This window comes from Rhineura floridana, chromosome 2 (genome assembly GCF_030035675.1).
Source record: "Rhineura floridana isolate rRhiFlo1 chromosome 2, rRhiFlo1.hap2, whole genome shotgun sequence".
Taxonomy (NCBI): Eukaryota; Metazoa; Chordata; class Lepidosauria; order Squamata; family Rhineuridae; genus Rhineura; species Rhineura floridana.
In genome coordinates, this window is record NC_084481.1 from 80388536 (window position 1) to 80413640 (window position 25105).

The 25105-nt window shown below is 41.6% G+C and overlaps 1 protein-coding gene across 5 annotated transcripts in view; it reads left to right on the top strand.

Annotated features, from left to right (window-relative positions):
• Positions 1-25105, top strand: part of MYLK (myosin light chain kinase) — a 323824-nt gene that overhangs the window by 63809 nt on the left and 234910 nt on the right. The window contains exons 1-2 of one of the 5 annotated variants that reach the window (XM_061609073.1): positions 22746-22834; positions 22958-23077. The exons of 2 other annotated variants lie outside the window; for them this stretch is intronic. Coding sequence is in view for 1 of the 3 variants with exons in the window: in XM_061609071.1 (XP_061465055.1) it covers positions 23470-23482 (13 nt within the window). In the remaining 2 variants the exon portion in view is untranslated. Of the gene's footprint in view, positions 1-22745; positions 22835-22957; positions 23078-23340; positions 23483-25105 lie in introns of those variants that run through there. 2 more of the 5 variants (XM_061609076.1, XM_061609071.1) reach the window with 2 other exon arrangements.

The following is a 25105-nucleotide window of genomic DNA, read 5'->3' on the forward strand; positions in this document are numbered from 1 at the left end:
TAATTGAAGTAGAGCTGAAATAGGATTGATTGAAAGGAGTTCTTTAAATTTCTGGCCTATAGCCAAATAGTAGTGAGGGGCCCAGGTTGAGAACTCCCCGGAGCCCAGCAGGATCAAGGTGGTGGTGGTGAGTTCATAGATAAAAGCGTGTAGTATGTACATCCAGGAGCAGAGCTATTCATCTAAGATGGGTGGGGAACCTCAGACAGCCCTGCAGCCCTGTCTATCTGGTGTTCAGGACTCTCTAGGCCACCCTCCTCACTGGCCTGTTCCATACCCTCCTCAAGTGTTTATGCCCATTTGGAAGATGGAGAGATGTATGTGTTGAAACCTCTGACTTCAGAGCTTGGAAAATTTACTTTTTTTTAACTACAACTCCCATTAGCCCAATCCAGTGGCCATCCTGGCTGGGGCTGATGGGAGTTGTAGTTCAAAAAAGTAACTTTTCCAAGCTCTGCTTTTGCATGACTAGAATATAGTCCACTGTACAAAGGTAAGAGTTGCATCTGTTGCTCTACCCCCTTTTCGCCATCGGCACACCCATTTTTGCATCTGGCGCTGCCCACCATTGGCATGTGGCCCCAAGAAGATTGCCCATGAGGGAATGTGGTCCTGAGGCTGAAAAGGTTCCTTACTCCTATGTAGGGCAGCAGGCTTCAACCTTCTCAGGTCCAGAACTAGGGTTGAAAGGATCTGTCAATTTGTTTCTCTCAGTTTCTTATTATAGGAATGCAAATTTACCTAGGAGTAAGCCCCCTTGAATTTGGTGTGGGACTTACTTCTGAGTAGATGTGCATAAGAATGTGTTGTGAGTCTGCGTAATACCATTTTAAGACTGTTTTCAAACTGCAGGCTTTGGCTTTTTTGTCATTTCTGGCAATAGCTGTTTCCACTCTTTTTCCTTCCCTCCCCACTCCCTTTTTTTGCTTAATACTTGCTTGAAGAAGTTCTAGTGAACCTGAAAGCTTGCACACTACTTTGTGACTTTTGATCCTAATAAATAATTTTATGCTATTGTTGCTAGATTTTGTTTTCTAGTGTAGCAACATGGCTGCTTATGTTTTTGTTTTGTATTGTTTTGACGGTTTTCTTTACAGTGTACACATGATAAATGCAAGTTCAGTCTCATAGGGCTAGAATAGATAAAGACTGTATCTTTTCTTTAATCTGTCTGGTGTGTTTGAACTTTTAAAGCTTTGATCACATTATATGCCCTAGAAGGATCATTTCTGGCAGGGCTAACCTGTTATGTACTTTCTGAAGGACAATGGAAAGATTATGTGACTTTCAGAGAGGATGTTTAGGTAGAGTCATACAGTACTAGAATCTTTATCCATTCCTATGATGTTTGTATGCAGTCTGCTGCTTCTACGGAAGTCTTATGTGATTTTGTTGTTGATGTCCTCCAAAATTCTGTGATGCTATTTTAGAAGAATTATGGCATATAAACCCAAGAAAAGGAGCATACTCAAAAATCATTTAGCAATGGGAAATGAATAAGGGAGGCAGTGATCTGGCAGAAACTACTGATACTTAACATTTTCTCTGTCTTATGTGGGATGTATTGCTTTGCTATTAAAGAACTCTAAACTTCTATTTAGACTTGTTTCCATCAGACTTGTAATCTTTCAGGCAACCAAATTTAAAGAAAAATAAACAAGTTCTTTCAACTGCGATATTGCACAAAGGCAATTCAAAATATGGAACTGATAAATTTGTAAGCAGACCTTTTTTGCTTGGATTCCTCATGGGATTTGAAAGTGGCGATCAAATCCATGTGGAGAATCCGTAAGAGCTGGAAGTAAAGGGACACCAGGAAGACTGGGCCAAAAAGCTGCAGATATTTTGACACTGTTTACGAAATTGCAGCAAATTATTCATGTAAATATCACTGGATTGCTATGTTGCTCAGTATCTTTTGCTTTGATATCTATTTACAGCCTAGATGAGGAATCTGTGGCTCTCCAGATGTTGTTGGACTCCCATCAGCTCCAGCCGGCATGGCCAAGGGTCAGCAATAATGAGAGCTGTTGTTCCCCGGGCATGATTTACACATTCACCCAATTGACAGATTGAGTTAATACCTCCCTGCTGTTTTAATAATAAAATAATATCTGATTAGGCACTTAAATTACTTATTTATTTAACAAAATGTACACACTGCTTGATTGTAAAAAAAAACACCTAAGCAGTTTCCAAAGATCATTAAAATTATCAATAAAACAGTTTAAACAAGTAATTAAAACTTAAAAAAAAAACAATTAAACTAGCTGTTGACTAAGAAGATTAAAACACATCAACATCTATGTGTCTGGATAGGCTTGCCTAAACAAAAATTTTTTTAAGCAGGCACCAAAATGAATTCAGCGAAGGCACCTGCCTGATATCAGTAGGTAGGAAGTTCCAGAGAATAGGTGCTGCCACCTATTAGGGTTTTCTATCCTAAGTCAGATATATACAGCCAGCCTCAGTCATCCACGCAGAGCTGCCTTTTCTATTATCTTGATTTTCTGCCTAAGGGCCAAACAAAATGAGATGTGATGTGTGAACAGAGGGCACCTCCACCCGGAAGCCTTCCGCCAGTGTCTTTTCCTTCTCATTCCACTTTCAATACGGGATAGCACAGTGCTGTCCACAACTTTTTAAATGTTATGTTTTTGCATCCATGTTTTTGTATCCCATCCACATCAGTGGGTGGTGAATGTCTGAAAGTGCCTATTTTGTTCATGTATAGAACCTCCTCTTTCTTGTGCTTCCCACCCACTGCCTTTACCCCTCACTGAGCATGTATACAAAGGACCAAGATGTACAGTTGCTTGTGAGTTTGTTATACAATACCCTTGCTGTGTTGCAGAGGAGCGAAATTAGATATTTGAGCATCTGAGTGAGCTTTGTGTATTTGAATCTTTGCTAAAGATTACACCTTCCCTGCGAATTAGCCAGACAGAGTCTTTAAGCTTTAAAATAAGAAATAACTACTTTATTCTGGAAGTACATACTTGATAGGAAAGAGTTCTACATCTAGCTAACTAGCTAAGTTGGAGATGCAAACACTAAGCCTAGTGTTTGCCCTCATGCTTGGAGGAGAGGGAGAGACAAAGAGAAAATGTCTGCTCTCCCTCTCAAGAGAAAGAAAGAAGAAGGAAGGAGACCGGAAGATGTGGTCAACATCCTAAGCATATCAGTATAGCAGAAAGGGAGAGTCAGCAACAGATCAAAGGATAGGTATTAGTCTAGCAATCAGGAGGTCTCCTCTCTAGCTACCCTTTTTAACCCCATGCAGCCTCAACCCACCAGTTCGAGTTGAACCACATATTCCAACATTCTGAACCTGCACTCTTGTAGGATTTGGACACCATCGACAATTTGGCCTGGGATTCACTGCAGTGCTCCTCTTTTTCCTTTGCCTGGTGGGAAGTTCCAGGGTGTGTGTCAAAGGATGAAGAACTGGCTTGGCCAATGCTATCACAAGATCTGGAGCAGCATAGGCTGGGAAAAGAGAGGATCCCTTCTCTGGAGCAACAACAAGCACAGCATCTACCATCTCACTCTCATAAACATAAGACACCTAATAAATGGGTGGCGGTGCCATCCTGCCAGTTGCACAAGAAAAGAACAGCAAGTCAGCCTTGGTTTCCACAGGGTTTCTTGGAGGGAGGGAGGGCGAGTTGCAGGGACATCCATTTTGCTCAAGGGCCTTTAGTACCACATCTGTTTCACTGCAAGCTTCCCACTTGGGCTGCTGTTCAGTGGAGGTGTGGTATTGTCAGTTCCTCTCCCCCCTTAATAGCCCAGGACTTGCACACCAAATGAAAACCTAGCAGCCAAATTCCAGGCTTTCTAATGGTGTGCATCACCATTCCAATACTAAGGAAAAACAAACAAACAAAAAGTCCATGCACAGCAAGATTGCTGTCGCCTTGCTGAAGCAAAAGCAACAACCTTTCCATGGCAAGAAATGTATGTCAGAAACAAACTGCCTCAAAAAACCTGAATAGCTTCACTTTGAAACTGACAGACCTTTGCAGTTTTTGCATCTTGGTCCCTCTTAACAGTACTAATCAGATTTGTCTAGTAAAGGCATGGGGGGAGGGAATTGGGATGAGTACAACTCAAACGTGACATCATGTGGATCCCCCACCCTGAAAAAAAGATCTTGGGACACAGTAAAGATGTCATAAATGGCTGGTGCAGAAGTGTTCGGAATCTCCCATGTTTTTTAAACATGTTAATAGCAGCTGTGGTGGGAAGGAGGGATTCAGATCAGGAACATGGTGCTCGGGGAGAGGGGGTTTGCTCTTTTCATGTGTCCTATCTAAGAACATAAGAAGAGCCTGCTGGATCAGGCCAGTGGCCCATCTAGTCCAGCATCCTGTTCTCACAGTGGCCAACCAGGTGCCTGGGGGAAGCCCGCAAGCAGGACCCGAGTGCAAGAACACTCTCCCCTCCTGAGGCTTCCGGCAACTGGTTTTCAGAAGCATGCTGCCTCTGACTAGGGTGGCACAGCACAGCCATCATGGCTAGTAGCCATTGATAGCCCTGTCCTCCATGAATTTGTCTAATCTTCTTTTAAAGCCGTCCAAGCTGGTGGCCATTACTGCATTTTGTGGGAGCAAATTCCATAGTTTAACTATGCGCTGAATAAAGAAGTACTTTCTTTTGTCTGTCCTGAATCTTCCAACATTCAGCTTCTTTGAATGTCCACGAGTTCTAGTATTATGAGAGAGGGAGAAGAACTTTTCTCTATCCACTTTCTCAATGCCATGCATAATTTTATACATTTCTATCATGTCTCCTCTGACCCGCCTTTTCTCTAAACTAAAAAGCCCCAAATGCTGCAACCTTTCCTCGTAAGGGAATCGCTCCATCCCCTTGATCATTCTGGTTGCCCTCTTCTGAACCTTTTCCAACTCTATAATATCCTTTTTGAGATGAGGCGACCAGAACTGTACACAGTATTCCAAATGCGGCCACACCATAGATTTGTACAATGGCATTATGATATCGGCTGTTTTATTTTCAATACCTTTCCTAATTATCGCTAGCATGGAATTTGCCTTTTTCACAGCTGCCGCACACTGGGTCGACATTTTCATTGTGCTGTCCACTACAACCCTGAGGTCTCTCTCCTGGTCGGTCACCGCCAGTTCAGACCCCATGAGCGTATATGTGAAATTCAGATTTTTTGCTCCAATATGCATAATTTTACACTTGTTTATATTGAATTGCATTTGCCATTTTTCCGCCCACTCACTCAGTTTGGAGAGGTCTTTTTGGAGCTCTTCGCAATCCCTTTTTGTTTTAACAACCCTGAACAATTTAGTGTCATCAGCAAACTTGGCCACTTCACTGCTCACTCCTCATTCTAGGTCATTAATGAACAAGTTGAAAAGTACAGGTCCCAATACCGATCCTTGAGGGACTCCACTTTCTACAGCCTTCCATTGGGAGAACTGTCCGTTTATTCCTACTCTCTGCTTTCTGCTTCTTAACCAATTCCTTATCCACAAGAGGACCTCTCCTCTTATTCCATGACTGCTAAGCTTCCTCAGAAGCCTTTGGTGAGGTACCTTGTCAAACGCTTTTTGAAAGTCTAAGTACACTATGTCCACTGGATCACCTCTATCTATATGCTTGTTGACACTCTCAAAGAATTCTAATAGGTTACTGAGACAGGACTTTCCCTTGCAGAAGCCATGCTGGCTCTGCTTCAGCAAGGCTTGTTCTTCTATGTGCTTAGTTAATCTAGCTTTAATAATACTTTCTACCAGTTTTCCAGGGACAGAAGTTAAGCTAACTGGCCTGTAATTTCCGGGATCCCCTCTGGATCCCTTTTTGAAGATTGGTGTTACATTTGCCACTTTCCAGTCCTCAGGCATGGAGGAGGACCCAAGGGACAAGTTACATATTTTAGTTAGCAGATCAGCAATTTCCCATTTGAGTTCTTTGAGAACTCTCGGGTGGATGCCATCCGGGCCCGGTGATTTGTCAGTTTTTATATTGTCCATTAAGCTTAGAACTTCCTCTCTCGTTACCACTATTTGTCTCAGTTCCTCAGAATCCCTTCCTGCAAATGTTAGTTCAGGTTCAGGGATCTGCCCTATATCTTCCACTGTGAAGACAGATGCAAAGAATTCATTTAGCTTCTCTGCAATCTCCTTATCGTTCTTTAGTACACCTTTGACTCCCTTATCGTCCAAGGGTCCAATCGTCTCCCTAGATGGTCTCCTGCTTTGAATGTATTTATAGAATTTTTTGTTGTTGGTTTTTATGTTCTTAGCAATGTGCTCCTCAAATTCTTTTTTAGCATCCCTTATTGTCTTCTTGCATTTCTTTTGCCAGAGTTTGTGTTCTTTTTTATTTTCTTCATTCGGACAAGCCTTCCATTTTCTGAAGGAAGACTTTTTGCCTCTAAGAGCTTCCTTGACTTTGCTTGTTAACCATGCTGGCATCTTCTTGGCCCTGGCGGTACCTTTTCTGATCTGCGGTATGCACTCCAGTTGAGCTTCTAATATAGTGTTTTTAAACAACTTCCAAGCATTTTCGAGTGATGTGACCCTCTGGACTTTGTTTTTCAGCTTTCTTTTTACCAATCCCCTCATTTTTGTGAAGTTTCCGCTTTTGAAGTCAAATGTGACCGTGTTGGATTTTCTTGGCAATTGGCCAGTTACATGTATGTTTAATTTAATAGCACTGTGGTCACTGCTCTCAATCGGTTCAACAACACTTACATCTTGCACCAGGTCCCGGTCTCCACTGAGGATTAAGTCCAGGGTTGCCGTCCCTCTGGTTGGTTCCATGACCAACTGGTCTAGGGAATAGTCATTTAGAATATCTAGAAACTTTGCTTCTTTGTCATGACTGGAACACATATGCAGCCAGTCTATGTCTGGGTAGTTGAAGTCACCCATTACTACCACATTTCCTAGTTTGGATGCTTCCTCAATTTCATATCGCATCTCAAGGTCTCCCTGAGCATTTTGATCAGGGGGACGATAGATCGTTCCCAGTATTAAGTCCCTCCTGGGGGATGGTATCACCACCCACAACGATTCTGTGGAGGAGTCTGCCTCTTTTGGGGTTTCGAGCTTGCTGGATTCAATGCCTTCTTTCACGTATAGAGCGACTCCGCCACCAATACGTCCTTCCCTGTCCTTCCAATATAGTTTATATCCAGGGATAACCGTATCCCACTGGTTTTCTCCATTCCACCAGGTCTCCGTTATGCTCACTATATCAATGCTCTCCTCTAAGACCAAGCACTCCAGTTCTCCCATCTTGGTTCGCAGGCTCCTAGCATTAGCGTACAGGCACTTGTAAGCAGTGTCTCTCTTCAGTTGTTTTTGGCACTTGTGGTTAGGCCTGTGGTAATTTTGCTCTTCTGAATTTATATCCTGTGCCCCTGCTCTCACAATGCCTACTTCTAGGCCTACCCCTTTTAAAATTTCATCATTTCTTTGGTTTTTATCCCAGGGGGGAGGTTTATTCCGAACGGGACCTTTCTCAGCTCCGGTCAGGTTTCCCCCCTCAGTCAGTTTAAAAGCTGCTCTGCCACCTTTTTAATTTTAAGTGCCAGCAGTCTGGTTCCATTCTGGTTCAAGTGGAGCCCGTCCCTTTTGTACAGGCCCGGCTTGTCCCAAAATGTTCCCCAGTGCCTAACAAATCCAAACCCTTCCACCCGACACCATCGTCTCATCCACGCATTGAGACTGCGAAGCTGGGCCTGTCTGGCTGGTCCTGCGCGTGGAACCGGTAGCATTTCAGAGAAAGCCACCTTGGAGGTCCTGGCTTTCAGCATCCTACCTAGCAACCTAAATTTTGCTTCCAGGACCTCACGGCTGCATTTCCCCATGTCGTTGGTGCCAACGTGCACCACGACCACTGACTCCTTCCCAGCACTGTCTACCAAACTATCTAAACGACGGGCGATATCCGCAACCTTCGCACCAGGCAGGCAAAACACCTTGCGGTCTACACGCCCATCACACACCCCACTGTCTATGTTCCTAATGATCGAATCACCCACTACAAGGATCCCTCCAGCCCCTGGAGATATATCCTCGGTACGAGAGGATAGCTGCTCATCCCCCAAGGAATGGGTCCCTTCTAAGGGATCGTTTCCCTCTTCCTCAGCTGGATGCTCTCCTTCCCTGAGACCATCGTTGTCCATGATAGCAGGAGAGCTATCATCGTTGGAGTGGGACACAGCTATAACGTCCCTGAAGGCCTCCTCCACACACCTCTCTGCCTCTCTCAGCTTTTCCAGGTCCGCCACCTTGGCCTCAAGGAAATCTAGTGAGAAGGTGGTTAGTGGTAGAGAGATGAAGGCTGCTTTTCCAGATTTTTGTGATACCATCATTCACATCTGCCACAGAAACAGCCACAGAATTAGTTAGTGATGGCTGGTGTCCACTAGGACTAGTGGGATGTATGGCAGGCCAACAGTACATGTAGCCAGAGCCAGTGCCAATGACAGGCAGAGCCATTTAATTCTAGTTTTGTCCCTATCCTCTTCCCTGCTGAGTTCTACAAAGGCAGCATTGAGACTAAGAAGGAGGAAGCTGACAGCCAGTGCCACCCTCTGGACTGTAGTTGTGTAGAAGAGAAAATTTCAGCAAGTATAGGTTGAATTTCCGTTCTATATTACTATCAAAAATACCCTCTTTTTTTACCTGGCCACCTTAGTGAGATGTCAAAGCTAGCCCTTGGTTTCCACATCTATGAAATGGGGTTTGAAATGCCTTCCTACTGTCTGCTTTCAATTGGTGTTGAGAGATTTATGTGTCATTGGCTTTAAGACCCTGGGATGGATGGAAAGTACTATTTAAAAGCTTGGTGGTGCTATTATTAAAGCAGTTTATGGAGCTTATAATCATTGTCTACAAGGCCTGAAAACGAGGCTATAGTCAGGCAAATTTCAGCTTGTGCAAGACTCATTCATCTCCTGTTCTGTTACCTGCCTGCGTTGACTGGCTCTGAATCTACGTACCTTACAAGAACTACTGGAAATGAAAATAGCTTTTTGTCATTAGACGTGGGGAACTTCAAGTTTCTTCAAGAAATTCCTCCCTTTTTGAAATACAGCTGAACTCACAAAATATCCTGACAAAGAAATCCTCTCCAAGATGAACTGGGTAATGGCACATGGAAATGAGTATAAGAAAACATACTAGGTGAACTGCAGAATTGCTCTACAGCTCCAAGCAAAAGATTGTGTGTTGGGGGTTAGTTCTCTAAAACCTAGTCTACACACAATTGATATTTATGGTAAAATTGCTAATTATTTTTAAGGAGCTGGGTTATATTTTCTAGGCAGACACCCTTAGAATAAGGAGATTTATAAAAAGTTGTGTTCTTGCTTTGAGAGTCAGGTTTTTCTTTACAATAATGAAAAAATGGCAGTTAGATGCTTGTAGTTAAGAGTCCCAGCATGTCTATGCACAGAACCTGGGCTAAATATACTGGGTTGTATCCAACTAAGTCCTGCTCAGAGTAGACACATCAAAATTAATTAACCTAAGTTAATCATTTCCATTAACTTCAATGAATCGACTCTGAGTAGGAGTAGCATTGAATACCACCCAGTGCAATATGAATTGAGATGTTCTCAGTTTGCATTTTTTTCCAGCTGTCAGAGCAGAACAATATGCAAAGGCAACAGATCTGAGTGTTTAATCTATCCCAATCCATGGAAGGCAAAGAAGCCAGAGATGCATTTTTAACAGCAATAGGGATACATGGGTGTGGAGAGTAGAACCCTCCCTGCAGTCAGCTTTAATATAGGAAGTGTGATTGGCTGGAAGAAAAAAGACAAAGGGCCTGTGGAGAGGCAAAGAGTGTGTGCGTTCTGTCCTATTCACACCCACATTTCCCATTTCTCCGGCATGTGTACTCACTATGAAAATAGCTGCCCCTTCTGCTGGAAAACACATTCTGGGAATCATGAAGCCCTGCAAAGGTCCAGTCAGTTTACGGGGGCCAGATGACAAAAAGTTAGGATTCCTGCACCTTTAATCGTTGTCATGCAAGCTACAGCTGCTGAAATTCATACCCTTTTTTTGAGGGTGATGGGGCTCCATCTTTTTTCATCTGGCTGCCCTAAGTGTCTAGAAGACATAGCATTATTTTTAGCCTTAGAGTCTTAAGTTCACATCTTTGTTTAGATATGGTTTTCTTGCTCAGTCACTTTCTCCAAAGTGACTTCCAGATACAGGATTTCACTACTGCTTTTGCATGTAACCAGATTCAGCCACATGCTAGATATCCAAGGCATATCTGCACAAGAGACTAAAACTAATGACACGGTCACTTCCTCTTCCTGAGAAACCTTGCATGTCACCCAACTGCAGATTCCAAGAGGCTTTTGGAGAAGCTATGATAGTTACAGTGGTATAAAAGCAGTGTATGCTGGTAGTATATGGCTCCACAAGTCAGGTCAATTGTGCTGATTGATGCTAGTTCATTGAGAGTAAAACACACACACACACACACAGTAGTAATAGCTCCAAACTGCTGTAATGGAAGATACTACTTCTGTAAGATACTGCCCAGTGGCGTCTGGTGGCTCCATGTGAGTGGGGCAGTGGACTCTGCTTCAGGTTTTAGTCCATACTTTCAAGGAGCCTTGCTTCGGACTACAACCCATTGTGGATTCCACTGCCCCACTGATAGGGAGCCACCAGCTGCCACGGATACTGCCTATTTTACTACCAGATTTTCAGCTACTATTTTTGAAGAACCTACAGGCCAAGTCCGTTAGTCTTTACTCAGAATAGCAAATAAGTGTGTAATTTAAATAAGAGTGATTAGAATTGCTACCTAGAAAGCACTTAGCTACTCTGTAGCTTACTTTTGTGTAAACATGCACCTGCCTCAGTCCAGAAGCACCCTAAGCCTCTGTGCATGGTCTATAAAAATGGGAACGATAACCATCTACCATCAGGATGACAAGGAGATTGCTGCAAATCAATAAGCAGAATAATGCACTGAAGAGATGTGTTTTCTTTTCCACCCTATCTCACATGGGACCTGAGCCAGTGCAAAGTCTCCCATGTTCTCAACTGCAACCCAAGTGTTTGCCTGGAAAGGAGTGAATGAAGCGAAATGGTACTGGTATAGGGAATAGAGGAAAGTCAAGATGTCAGGGAAGGAAGACTGAAGCTACACAACACCACCACCACCAGTGTGAATTTAACTTAGTTAACAATACATTCTAGAAATGATAAGATGGGACATGCAGCCTGCAAAGCTTAAAATTGCCCGGTACCGTATTCAGACTGTTTCTTTTTCCTGTTATGATATAAAATCATAACACATGTTTCTGATCCAGTTGGAGTATGCACCACACAAATGCCTATGAATCCCTCCTCCCTTTCTTCTGGATTCTCATGTTCTGCTTATCATGTGGATCTCCTGCTTGTTTCAATTTCCATTCTACTCTTGGGTATTGAACACTGCCTTAAATCTGTGCAGTGTGCTTCACATTTTATTTGCTCTTTTTAATTATTTTAAAACTAACAGCTGTACTTTTTTTCTTCCTTGGTCAATACTTGATTTACTACTTCCTAATGTGCTGTTTCAGTTTAGGCATGTCAGGAAGTCCTGGTTCTTGAAATCTAATGGTGTTTGTTTAAAACACATTCAGTATTCTTTATAAAGGGGCTTTTGGATTTACCTTGTAAATGATTTTTGTAAGTATGTGTAGCACTCAGCAGCTTAATCAATGTAAGACATTTATATTACAGTGGGTGATATTCAGTGCTAGTCCTACTCACAGTAGATCCATTGAAGCTAATTAAGACAACTAATTTAGGTTCATTTATTTCAGTGTGTGTACTTGGGCTAGGAATACAGCCTAGTATTTATAGACTCTCTTCGTTGAATATTTTCAGTTTCAGAGCAGGGAACAAAGTAATAAAGATAAATAAGAGAAAAACAATGTACAAAAATTTCAAAATAATATAAGCAGGTTCAATAAACAAATTAACAATTCTGTCATAAGGCAAACAAGCAAAACTACAGTAAAGATAAAAATTAAAATGTCCACTTTAAGCAAATACTTAGGTAAAAAACCAAACCCAGGATATTCAAATAGATTAAACAACCAATGGTTTTAGCACTGGTTCCTGCTCCATTTTCACTACGTCAGCCCACTCTCCTCCCTTCTGTCTCTCACACAAGGAGAACCCCACTCTATGGCTTTTGAGCAAACACCTTTCACCCCTACTCTCCAAACCATGTAGATGAGCCTTTCCCAACCATTGTGCCTCCAGATGTTGTTGGACCACAATTCCTGTCTTTCCTGACCATTGGCAATGCTAGCTGAGGCTGATGGGAGTTGTGGTCCAACAACATCTGGAGGCACACTGGTTGGGAAAGGCTGATCTAGATTCTCCCAGAGTGGTGTACAAGCATCCACAGTAAGATCCTTTTAACTTTTTGTCCCTAGGAGCAACAGATCAAAACACACACAGAGACAGAAGAAAGAGGGTGGCAATAAACCACAGCTGGTGTTTCTTTTGTCTTCCCAGTCCCGATGAAACTCAGAGAACTCAAGATCAATAAGGCTACTAGGGAGGGAGGTGCAGGTAAATTTGCTGGCCTGTCTTATCTCTCTCCTCTTTACTAGCTGGCACAAACAGCATTCAGCATCTACATGTAATTTACACTTACAAACCCACCCATATATTAACTGCTCCAGGCTTGGTAGAGAGAGATTAATAGTGCAGTCCTTACACAGGTTGACTCAGAAGTAAGTCCCTGAGTTCAGCAGAACCTAGTCCCAAGGAGGTGTTTATACAATTACAACACACTTGGTAGCAATTAGTTACGAGGGGTGTGTGTTGGCTGTATTTGTGGGGTGAATAACAAGGTGAATTGGGATTATTTGGAGGTTTTTCTCCCTTCCAAAGTTGAAACACAGTGTCAAGAACTTCTCCCCCCCCCCAAAAAAGCCTTGTGTCGCTCTCTCACCCTGTTGTTTGTTTTCCTCTATCTCTATAGGTCTATGGGCTTTCAAAGAAGTGAGGCTTTCCAAAATGTTGACTACAGAGCACTGAAGAGCTCTGGATTTTTGTTGCTGTTGTTAAAGCAAAACAGTGGAGACCTTTTCTTTTTTAAAGTTAAAACCTTCATTCATGTTTTTTAAACTGTTGCTCTGCTTTAACACCTCCCCCCCAAAACCCCAAGAGCTTTTCAGAATTCCACAGGCAATATTTGGAAAGTTTCATGTTGTAAGGCCTGTCAGAGGTCTGTAAAGCCTATTTGGAGGACACAGAAAGGAAAAGCTGGCGTGAAACTGTAAAGTTTGAAAAAATATACAAGCACGATATACATCACTCAGCCACCTATTTAAGAAACAGCAAGGGACACGCCTCTGCTCCTCCAATAAGCGATTATTGAGGAAAGTGAATTCCTTTTTCTTCCTCCACAGAAAGCCCCTGGACCTATTTGTCTGCAATTTGGCAGGCTTAAGTCCACCCTGAAGGAGCTCGTGTGTTTGTAAACCTCATCCACTTTGGTTAAAAGACGAAAAAGTTATAGTTGTTTTCGATTACATTCACTACAGTGAATGGGGAACCCAGAGCTTCATTTTTTAAACAGACTGGCTTGGAACCCAAAGCACAGATTGAAGCAGAGGGAGCACAGAGTGGCTCAGAACAGAATTTTTTTAAATTCACAAATGCAGATAGAAGATGCATCTTGGGTACCAACTACATTCTTAGTGCTTACTATCTTGGCCTTTCAAAGTTTTAAGCACATGCTTGAGGCTGCAATACTATCCTTACCTTACCTAGGCTGGGAGTAAGCCCTATTTATTTGATTTATATCCTACCCTTCCTCCCAGGAGCCCAGGGCAGCAAACAAAAGCACTAAAAACACTCCAAAATATCACAAAAACACAATGGGACTTACTTTCTGAGCAGATATGCATAGGATTGCAAAGTAAATGAAATGTTATTTATAACTTACAGATTTAATAATAATTCCAGGTAAATGCATTGTGGGTAGAAGATTGATCAGAAAACATGTTCTTTAGGAAGTGGAGGGTAGGATAATCATACCTGCCACAATTTCCAATTAGAAAAACAAGGAATGAGTTATGTTGCTCTTCAACCCCATGGGGTATCACAGTCTTTGTTTACTTATAGTAATATTTTTATTTTTAAAAGTCTGTGCATGTGCAGCAGTATCTATAGTTGGAAAGTGGAGATGAAAAGAATGGTGGTGCCTGATAGACTTGGAACTGTCTATTTGGCTGTTTTTAAATTCAGCTGTGTCTCTGGGAAAGCACAAAACTGACAGGTATGTATAGACTGCTTTCTGAAGACTGATGAGCTCTGTGCATGAGATTCCTCAAAAGATTACAGTATAGACATACACATCTGTATGTATAACGGTCAGTTCCCAGCTTTCTGTTTATTGCCATACTCTGAGCTGCTAGTGGGGAAAGGTGGGAGGCAATATGTCAAAGGTGCAGTGACACCCAACCCCATCAAACAAAGACCTCTTTTGGGGGGGGGAAGATTACTCCAGCTCTTCTCCCTGCTAGAGTTTTATTTGGATTCTGATATATTTACAGTCTTCTGTTTTTAGCAGAAGCCTGTCATAGAAAAAATTAAGCAGATAAAGCTTTTCCTGAGAGTGATGAGAAAAGCTTCAGCTATTTAATTTCTACATTTTAGGATACTGTTAAAGGGATAGAAGAAATGTTGAACAATAAGTATAGCTGACAGGAACCTTTCAGTGTGTGTGCAGGGGCAACCCTTCAACAAAGTAACCCCTTAGCCATAGCTACTTCTGACAGGGCCAAACTAGATATGTTATATGTCTTTACATTTAATGTGCACATTTCTAAAAATGCAAATAACAGCATGGGTGAGGGTAATAATAATAGATTTATTAGTCACTTGATACCTGATGGTCCCCAAGCGACTTACACAATGTTAAAGCAAAAACAAATAAAACACTATAAAGACAACAATAAACAACAACAAAACAATAGAAATAGTGTCCTGCCCAAGCATTCTGAAGTCAGTCATGAACAAGGAGCTGTACTTTTTGTTAATAGGTGTATTGAAAGATTTCAGTTCAGAGTGCTTCATGAATCAACGTACAGGTTACACAGGATTCAGCATTACTAGGCTAGAGTAGACATGACCACACTGCACGAAGACATTGTTGCAGCAACTAGATGTGCCCCCTCACCCAGCTTAAGTAAGGTTGGGCAGGCACCCTACTTGGATGAACTGAGTGTCACTGGTGGGAGCATGCTATCACCCGAGAACTGCCCCTCAGTGGAGCCATTGGGGCGTGTTTTTTGCTGGCGCCTCTGTGAGCAAAGCAAGGGCGGCTGCTGTGCCTCAGCAGGACCCTCCTCATCAGAGGGAGGGGCGATGTGCTGGGGAGGTGGCAGAGCAGGCATGGGCAGAGGAAGTGTGTCAGGTGGTGTGGTAACTGCCTGACTGGGCTGACCCTCGTTGTGGATAACTGGTGCTTCACGGGCGGAACTTTCACTGTCCAGAGTGAGAGAGATCTCAGAGTCCTGCATGCCTGGTGCCTCAACATGGAAAGCATCAGTCCATTCAAGTCCTCCTCCTCCATCTCACTGCTCCACCTCCATTCTGCCAGGCCCAAGACAATAGCACCCGCACACCTCCACAGGAAGCATATTAAAACAAATCACAGCAAGTGGGGAGAGGGGGTTTAACTTTTTCCTCTCCTGCTGTGTTCCTGACAAAATAGTTCCTCCAAAGCTACCATTTCCATTGTGAGGGGGGTGCCTTCAGAGTGCAAGAGCTATTCAATCACATACCTGAACTTTAGGCTTGTGCAGTTACAGTGGATTGAAGGGCTCTGTGCCCTAGTGCAGCTTTCCCCAACCTTTGAGTCCCCAGATGTTGCTGGACTACAATTCCCATCATTTCTGACCATTCACCATGCTGGCTGGGGCTGATGGGAGTTGTAGTCCAACAACATCTGGGAACCCAAAGGTTGGGAAAGGCTGCCCTAGTGCAACAAATCCATATTAAAAAGCACTTGACAATATGTTTATATATTTATTTTTATTTTTACATTATCCTCCATGGTCGTCATGCATCATTAATGATTTTTATGATGTTTTCTCCTCTTGTTGTTTCCTTTTGTTGTTGTTATATGTTTATATCTTTCTTCCCATCCATCTATAATGGGGTTATGATAAATATGTAAGGTCATTCCTCTTATTGGATGGAAGATGAACATTTTAAAACAATAAAAACTGTTTATTAAAAAAAGACTTTTTGCTCTTTGGAAGTTGACAAGGAAATGCACTGAAAAGTGTGGAATGAATGAATAATGGGAAGAGGTGTAAACACCCTGCAAGCAAATAAGCAGAAATGCTCAATAAACAGGTTGTCTGGAGAGACCTAGGGAATCTCCCATTGTTACTGGAGGAATCACCGAGACATACAAGAAAATTGCTGAAGTTCTGATTCAGGTACCTGTTGAAAGAGATGCTACTGGACAGGAGTGAGAGTTGGGAGAAGGAAGGAGAAATGGATGTGTTTGGTTTGTGTGGGTGGGGGCATCAGGTGCCTGTTTTGTTTTGTTTTTTGCCTGTAGGGAATGTCTAGACTAGAGTGAGTTCTGAAGCCAGAAATTATTATTATTATTAATTACATTTGTATACCACCCCATAGCCTAAGCTCTCTGGGCGGTTTACAACAATTAAAAACATTAAAAACAAACATACAATTTTAAAAACACTTAAAAAAAACAATTTGGGGGAGATTCCTGCCTGGCCAGCTCTGCACCTTGAACACAAGCCCATCTGTCCGTTCAAGTACATGAAGGACAGTCTAGCAGCAAAAGTGGGTCGCTCTCTTCCCTCCACCCTCAAAGGTAGCACTCTTCCTCGTCCATTTCAACCAGAGGCTGGTGGTCAGAAAAGCCTCAGAACTGTGTTCTATGCAAAATCTAAATGTTTCTCTGAATATCTTGTGCAAATTCAATGTGTATATCAGGGACTGCCAACTTTTTAGAATCAGTGAGCACATTACTAATTTTGAGAGAGTGCTGAGAGTGCCAGTCACAAAATGGCTGCCATGGGAGTGTGGCATACCACAAACTGGTGACATTGCATAACACAATATAGCTGCTGTGGGAGGCATGGCATAACACAAAATTAGAGTACAATCATTGCTACCTTCCCCACTCCCACCTGAGAACCTGATGTCTACCATCGGAGGTCAACAGTGTACTGGTTGTGGAGATACAGCTTTTAAAGGTACAAAAAACTTGTTTTTCCCAGTGCCAATTCTCAACCAAACCTAGGCTGCAATCTTGTACCCACTTACCTGGGGCTAAGCCCCATTAAACACAAAGGGACTTACTCCAGAAGTAGACATTTATACCATTGTACTGTAGGTTAACTAGACAGTGCATTCTTAATGAGTGTGTGGACATCAGCTCATGCATAGCAAGAGACATGCCTAAGCCTCTCTGCAAAGTTTTCAGTTTGTATTAGCCATTTGGGGAGGAGAATCTTTAACATCTATCCACCCTAGGGTTGCCAGGTTCAGGGCCTGAGACTGATCCTGTATCTTTAGGAGAAGAGAAAGCCAGCCAAGTGCAGGTATTCTTGCAACATTGTAATGGGAAAAACCACAAGGTGGAATTCTCTCTTCCCCCTGCACAGCTTTTAAAGTTACAGAAGTCTTTGATAGTGTGTGTAGTGGTAAAATATATGAGAAATACAGCTGTATGTTTTTTCCCTGGCAGACCTCATATTCCTTCTATGGCTTCATTAGTTATGTGACAAGCAGAAATTCAGCTGTTGAAGCTCCACAAAGCATGCTGATGCAGTTGTGGAAAACTTTTACATGCTGATTTACTGCTAACTACCATGCAGGGCTCCTGTAAAGTTACAGGAGCCCTGCATGGTGAAGTAATGAAAGTTTTGCAGGATTCAGAATTCCCCTAGCTAAGGCCCTGAAATTGCATGAAAGACTATTCACTTGCCAGATTTTTAGTTTTGTCAAACATTAATGAAAACATGCTTTCAAGCTCCTTCCTACAACTTTTATTTTTACTTGACAGGTATATACTTGTATTTTTTTTTAATGAAAACAGATGTCCGCAAGCCTGTCATCCTGGCCCTGACAGGATGTGGTATGGGCATGTACTGTAAAACAAGCTGTAAATTCTTCTGCTGTAACTCCATTAAAAAGCTCTATACTTAACTTCATCTGAAGTGGTAAATAGGGTCACAACCTTGAGATTTCTCCTATACCTCTAGATCCATGTACGAATCTGGAGCAGTGCTGGCACATTGAAGAACTGAGGGAAAATAAGTGAGAGATGCTGTTGCGTTGTCTGAGACAGCAGCAGATTAAATGTAAAGGGTGAACCTCCAGGTTTCAGCTTGGCAACTCTAGTAGTAAATGTTCTTAATGAATTTTTAGATTGCAATCAAGAGGAAGAAAAAGACAGAGGCAGCTTTCTCAAGGTTGCACTTGAATAAACCTCACATTTTTTGCAAGATGAGCCTTTCCTTGCCACTAATCCTAGTAGAGCTGTACAAAATAGAGCCTAGACAGACAATGCACCAGGTGGCAGTAATTTGAGCTTACAAAAAGTAGTGCAACTGTTCATTGTTTAGCTGATTAGCATGGGGAGGTGTGCTAAGAAGGGTTTGTGGCAGAGAAAAGATGGACATTTGGTGGACTTCAAAAGAGAAGAATCAGGAGTAGTATTTACAAGCTGTACTGTTCACAGTTGTAATGTTAGGGCTACCTCATCTTTCAGGGGTAAATGTTTAAAAGCACAAGTTGTTATTTCTAATCCATTAATGGATAGGCTGCAGTACAACATATGCTAGTCACAGTGTTCTCTTTATAAGGATAATATTAAGTGACAGCCTTAGTGATTGCTTATGGATGTCATAGTGTGACCTTCTGTGCACAATCATAAAAATGTTGGGAAGTATAATACAGCTGAAAGTCAACACTTGTGTGATGCCTTGTGCCACTATGATGGCCATATGACTTTTGTGCATTATGATCATAGAAATGATCTTGGACATCATATGCATTCTTGCATACCCTCTCTGATCTATGTGTGCACCCAGACACACACGCTCTAGTTGGATTCCACTTCAGCTATCATGACTAATAAACTTATTCTTTATAAACAGGATGGCTTCTGAGCTCCCTGGCCTTGAAATCTGCTTTAGCAAATTACCTGCAATAGACAGGTCATTGCATGTTGAACAGGGATTGGGACAAAAAAAGAAAAGAGGGCAGCACCAAATATAAAGAAAAGAAAAGAGGCAAGTCTCAAAATGGCACTGGAAAATATAGGGAAACAAAATAAAATAGCAAATTGTCCAGTGCATTTTAGTGAAAATCTTCCTCAGGGGTACAATAATTCAGTTTACTGAGCTATTCTGGTAAAGGCGCAATCCAACTCACCTTTCCACCAGGCTGGGGTGAGTTGGATGCCATGGGGGTCTGCTGGGGATGGAAAGCCCAGCAGACGGAGGGCCGGCAGAAGGCAGTGGAAGCCCCGGAAATGGGGCATTCCAGGGGTGTGGTGGGGGATAAGCTATGGGAGGAGAGCTTACGTGAGATCTTCCTTGTGATCAGACTCCCTCCCCCAGGTCCCAATCTCCCTGCAAACTTCACCAGCCAAAAGGCTGGCACAGTAAAATAATTAAATTCCCATGTGGCCTATGGGGAGCGCTTACTCCTTGGGAGGCCTATTCATGGGAGCTGGTGCTTCCTGTCCGGCTCGTGTGTGTGGCTCCTAATGGAACCAGCGTTCAGCTCAGCCAGCAGCTCCTGAGAGGAAGAGGATCCTGCAAAGCTTTCTGCTGCTCCCCCCCTCCACAGGCTCCCTGGCATTTGGATTGTGCTGTCCAGCACCATTTTTCAATACTATTTTGAAGAAAATATTGGGGAACAGTGAATTATCTGGCCAGGGAATTCCTTGCGCCCTGCAGAACATGACAAGAGAGGGAGCTATTCCCTGTTTATGGCAAGTATATGCTATGTAGTGCCTCATTTGTAAGTGGCAGACCTATGAGGTGAGGAACAAGACTTCACAGTAAACTTTAGATCCCTAACTTGGACTTCTGTTACGAGACTCTTATATTTGGAAGTGTCAACTTAGGCTGATTTCAAACATGCTACTTAAAGTACTTTTAAGTTTCTCTCCTGCTGTTGGTGTACTCATGTAAAATACAGAAATGTACTAACTGCACTTGTATCAGATTTTTAGAGTTATTCTATGGCCATGTAGGAAGGTGGATTTATAATTGTGTTTAGTTTGATCGAGAGCCAGTGTGGCATAGTGGTTAGAATGTTGAACTACAACCTGGGAGACCAGGGGAATCCCCACACAACCATGAAGCTCACTGGGTGACCTTGGGCCAGTCACTGCCTCTCAGCCTCAGAGGAAGGCAATGGCAAACCACCTCTGAATACCACTTATCATGAAAACCCTATTCGTAGGGTCACCATAAGTCGGAATTGACTTGAAGGCAGTCCATTTCCATTTTTTAGTTTGACTGCTTTTTGTTTATCCTTCAAATAAAAACATCCAACATACAATAAATACGAGAGCAATACAAAAGACAGTTTTTTAAAAAAGCAAGTATAAGCTACATAAAACCCAGTTCTCTTATTGGGCTTATCCACATGGGAGCATTACTTCATACTAAAGACACTGTTTTTACCTCTGTTTTCTATTTACACCATCCACAGTAAAGGCTCAGTGCCAGCTGCAAACATGGTATTTTCTGTTCACACTGAGGGGAAGAATCAATCACGCAGTTTCCTAATGACCATGCCCTCTAATTTAACATTCCCACTCCCTCTGGTTGCTTGGCAACCAAGCATGCTGCAGTGGGTTCCTTTAAAAAAACCCTGGAAGTGCGAATATCTTTCTTTTCCCTCGTAGAATACAACTGAAATACAAATCTTTGATTGAGCAGTGTTAAGATTTTGCGCACAAGTTAGGGGAAAAAAGAAAATAAAGGCACTGTTTGCAGCAACATAAAAATGCTAGCAGAAAGGGAGAGAGCAACCGGAAGTTGCTTTTCAGCCTACAGGAAATAAAATTAACGAAGGGAGGAGAAGGAGGAAGTGGGTGTGGAGAGAGGAACAATTGACACACCCACCTAAAAGCATCGGAGCAAAGCATTTGCAAGCACTAAAGATATGGAGTGAAGATGTTTTTTCCTTCCCTTTTCGTATTATCAGAGGATTGGGTTAGTACAGATCTACAGGAGGGAAACTGCGTGATAGCTTCTATTTGTTGGTAACATCCTGTGAACCATACGAATTAAAAGAACATGTGAGTAGCAGTAAAACACAGTAAACCACCATGTAGATGAGCCCATAGTTAAATGTTCTTAAATGGTTTTTACATGGTGCCACAAGGATGCCAACATAGGCACCAGGTGAACCTCCTTGAAGAGAGCATTCCACAGATGGGTGGCAACATCTGTGCCTCATTCATCAGGAGCATTGACAGAAAAACCTTCAATGATGACCTTTGGTCTTCCTGTGGCTTTTGTGTTGCCTGTGAATTTTATGTCATAATATTGTACACATTTAGGAAAGACTTCTTTCACATTTTTAACATTTCTCCTTCTTGTAAAGAAGTCTCTTTTTGGTCACTGGAGAGAGGTGTAGCAAAGTTGTCTTACCCAGCTAGGGTCTCCAGTGAAACCGTGAATGTTGTGAGAAAGCCTTTTCAGTGTTATCCAAGGATATATTTTTGGTTCTTCAAAGGGGCACTTGTAATCTGCATTGGTAAGGGATTGCCTTGTACCTTGCCAATTTTACTGGAGACCAGAGAAGAGAAGGAAATGGCAGTGGGGTAGGTGGGCAAATAATGCTGAAAGGGGACAGGGGTTACACATTTCCATACTGTTACCAACCACATAATGATGGGATTCCATTCTAATCTAGTTGCAAGGCAATGTAGGCTAGCATATTGAATAGGCAAATCAGGGAGTATCATCTCTTGCATTCGCTGTAGGGAGTCTAATAATGTTTCAAGAGAAAAGATAATTTGTGAATGAATTAACTAAAGTGAGGGGCAATTCACAAATTAGCTTTAAATTATTTGACAACACACATAGGGTTTTGGCCTTACACAGGAGAACAGCAATTAGGGATGGACAAATATGAATGCTGGTTTCTCATTTTTACAACAGTAAGTTCAGTTCTCCCCATTTCTTCATCAGTTTGCATTTTAAAGAACTGCATTTGTACACATTTTCATGTGCATTTCACCTAATATGCACATTAAAATTATTTCCACTAATATTAGCATTTTTGTGTATACTTTCTCCTAATACATGCCTTTTTATTTCCTTTTCTGGTTGGAGAACCTGCATCACAAAATTTAGAGAAGTGTGAAATTCAAAGGGATAGCTGTGTTTCAGTTCTTGTATTTGTCTGGGAGAGCAAATTAAGTAGGTTTACACAGGGCTAGGGGATTGCTCTTCTTAACACAGAACCTTCATCAAAATACAGAACTCCATCAAAATACAGTTCCCTAGAGTTCTGCTCAGTCCAGGAGGTGGCATATAACAGGAGGAAAAATATATCAGCTGCCTTATCTTGTGATTCTGCAAAAGATTTAAAGATAAAAATCTAAAAGTTGCAACAGGCAATCTTTATTTCGGAAGGGATGCTGCTTTAAAAGTCAGAGGATGGGGGCTCAGATTGGAAGGTAGTTCCCATGCCTTCCCATCTCAGAGCACTAGAGTCCCATGTGCTCTGCAGTTGAGCAGACTATCTTGGTTCTCTCAATAAGCCTGCCAAGCAGAAACAAAGGCAAGGTAAGACTCTTGCTGTACCTTTACATTTGTATAGAATAGGGAATTTTTGACAGCTGCAACTGTCATGCTGAGATGATAGAAGATAAATGTGCTAAAATGCTATCCTCTTTTCCATTATTAAAGGTGCAGGAATTCTTGTCCATTTTGCAGCTGGTCACCCTACCGCTGTGGATGTAAAGTAACCAGGAAAACATCAGAATTATTTCTAGTATCATATGTGCTGAGTTCTGTAGTTGGCCTAAGGCAAGTGCTTCTTGTATTTTGCTACCAAAATATTTCTCTCTTTTAAAATGTAAAATAGTTACATCTATACAAATAACCAGAGTGCTTTGCTTTCTGGTTCTTCAGGGACAAGACAAAACAACAGCAAAAGCCCACATTTCAGCAGTCTTTGAGTCAAAGGTTAATAAGGGTAAGATTAGGGTTAAACTGGGTGGACCTGGGAGAAGTGTGAAGTGTGGAGTTGCTGCGCTGCTGGAATTAAGTCAAATGTTTGGGTTTTTTTAATGGCAAATACTGGCTGCATCTGGGTTCCCTCTTTCACTTCTTTTTCTGACCAGAGCAAAGAAAACTTAATGTAATTAAACAGCTATGTAGGAAGCTGACAGTACATATTTACCTCCTGTCACAAATGTATGGTGAGAGCAGGTAGTGAAGACTTTTCTTTTCCTGCCTTTATTTTTGCAAGCTGGGTGGTAGAAAGGAAGGGAAGGGTGTGTGTGAAGTAGTTTCCTGACAGAAAGTACTTGAAATGTGTTCAGACTGTTTTAGTGTTAGAGGGATTATGGTTTAAACTGTGAGAATTTGTAAAGATTTCTGCTTTTTAGAAAAGCTTAAATGGGAGAAATTGATGCTGTATAGTAAATGATAAGAGCATTGTTATGTTGTGCATCTGGGTCTTTTTTCTTTTTATATTTTTGTATGAATGTTATACCATGATGTTTGGCAATACAATTATAGTTACTGTAGTCTTTATTTAAAGACAGTGTTTATCTAAAGAATGAGGGGATAATCTGCTTTTTTAAAAGAATGTCTAGTTGAACAGGATAAAGTGAATACAACATTCTATACAATGTTGAAAAATAAAATTATGGGGGTTCTGTGGAGTTTATTCTAAGCTTTTTTTCCTATTGCACAAGCAGCCAGCACACTGCCCACCCCAAACTAGTCAAGTAATTAGTCCCATAATAAACTAGTACTCACCAGTATGGAGTACTGGCACCTCTTTTTTTGCTGCCCATGCTAGCCATTTTGTGCTGGCTTCCACAGTACTTTTAGCAAGATATGAGTACTGACACTTTATCTTGTTTTGCCAAAAAACAAACAAACACTGACCGATAGTATAAGTTCATGAAGATTTGAAAGGAACCAGTTTTATCTTCATTTTCTATCCTTTTAATCTTTTCTCATCTATTCCTTTTTTAGAAACTACCTAGTTCCCTATTCAATTCTATATGCCCAACTGCACAATATTTTTGACATTGCACAAAATGTGTCTAGCTGCATATAGGAATAAACTCCCGATGCCTTGTTTCCCAATTGTGTAACAAGAAAAGTGTAACAATTTATTCAGCCTGAAACTAGTTTACATGGGTACCAGCATGTCCACAATGCTTGCTTTTCCCTGTCTGCAATAAATACAGTGATCTGACAAAAATAAAATAAAGAGTGGAGCTAATTTTTAAGTCTATTTGGCAAACAGGTGGCTGACTAAAGGAACTGAGGATACAATTTTCTCTATCTACGTACCTGGAGGAAAGCCCCATTGAACACAGTGGGGCTTGCTTCTGAGTAAACGTGCTTAAGATTACTTCGTAGGCTAATTTACAGAGGGAATAGAGGTTTTTAAACTAGATTTTCTGATACAGTTTACTCTTGGTATTTTATTTTAAATAAAGGATTTTCTTTATTTTATAGCAGAGGTATCTAACAGTTTTTTTATACTTGCCCAAACTGTGGCAAATGTGTTAACAAAAAACCCTGTATTTTTAAGGATAGAAAAGTGCACAATAATGCTTTGAATTATTTATTGATAGAATTAGTGAGAAATCTGATATTTTTTTTGATGTTGTAGCCTCTTTTAGGAGGTTTATTCCACCATGTTATCCGTGTATTGTGTTTTTTAAAAAATGTTTTATTTGCTTTTGTTTTATATTGGTTTTAATCTTTTTATTGTATGTCACTTTGGGTTCATTTTTATGAAGAAAAGCAACTAATAAAGTTAATAATAAATAAACAAATATCTTTTGATTAAATAGTGCAGGGAAATCA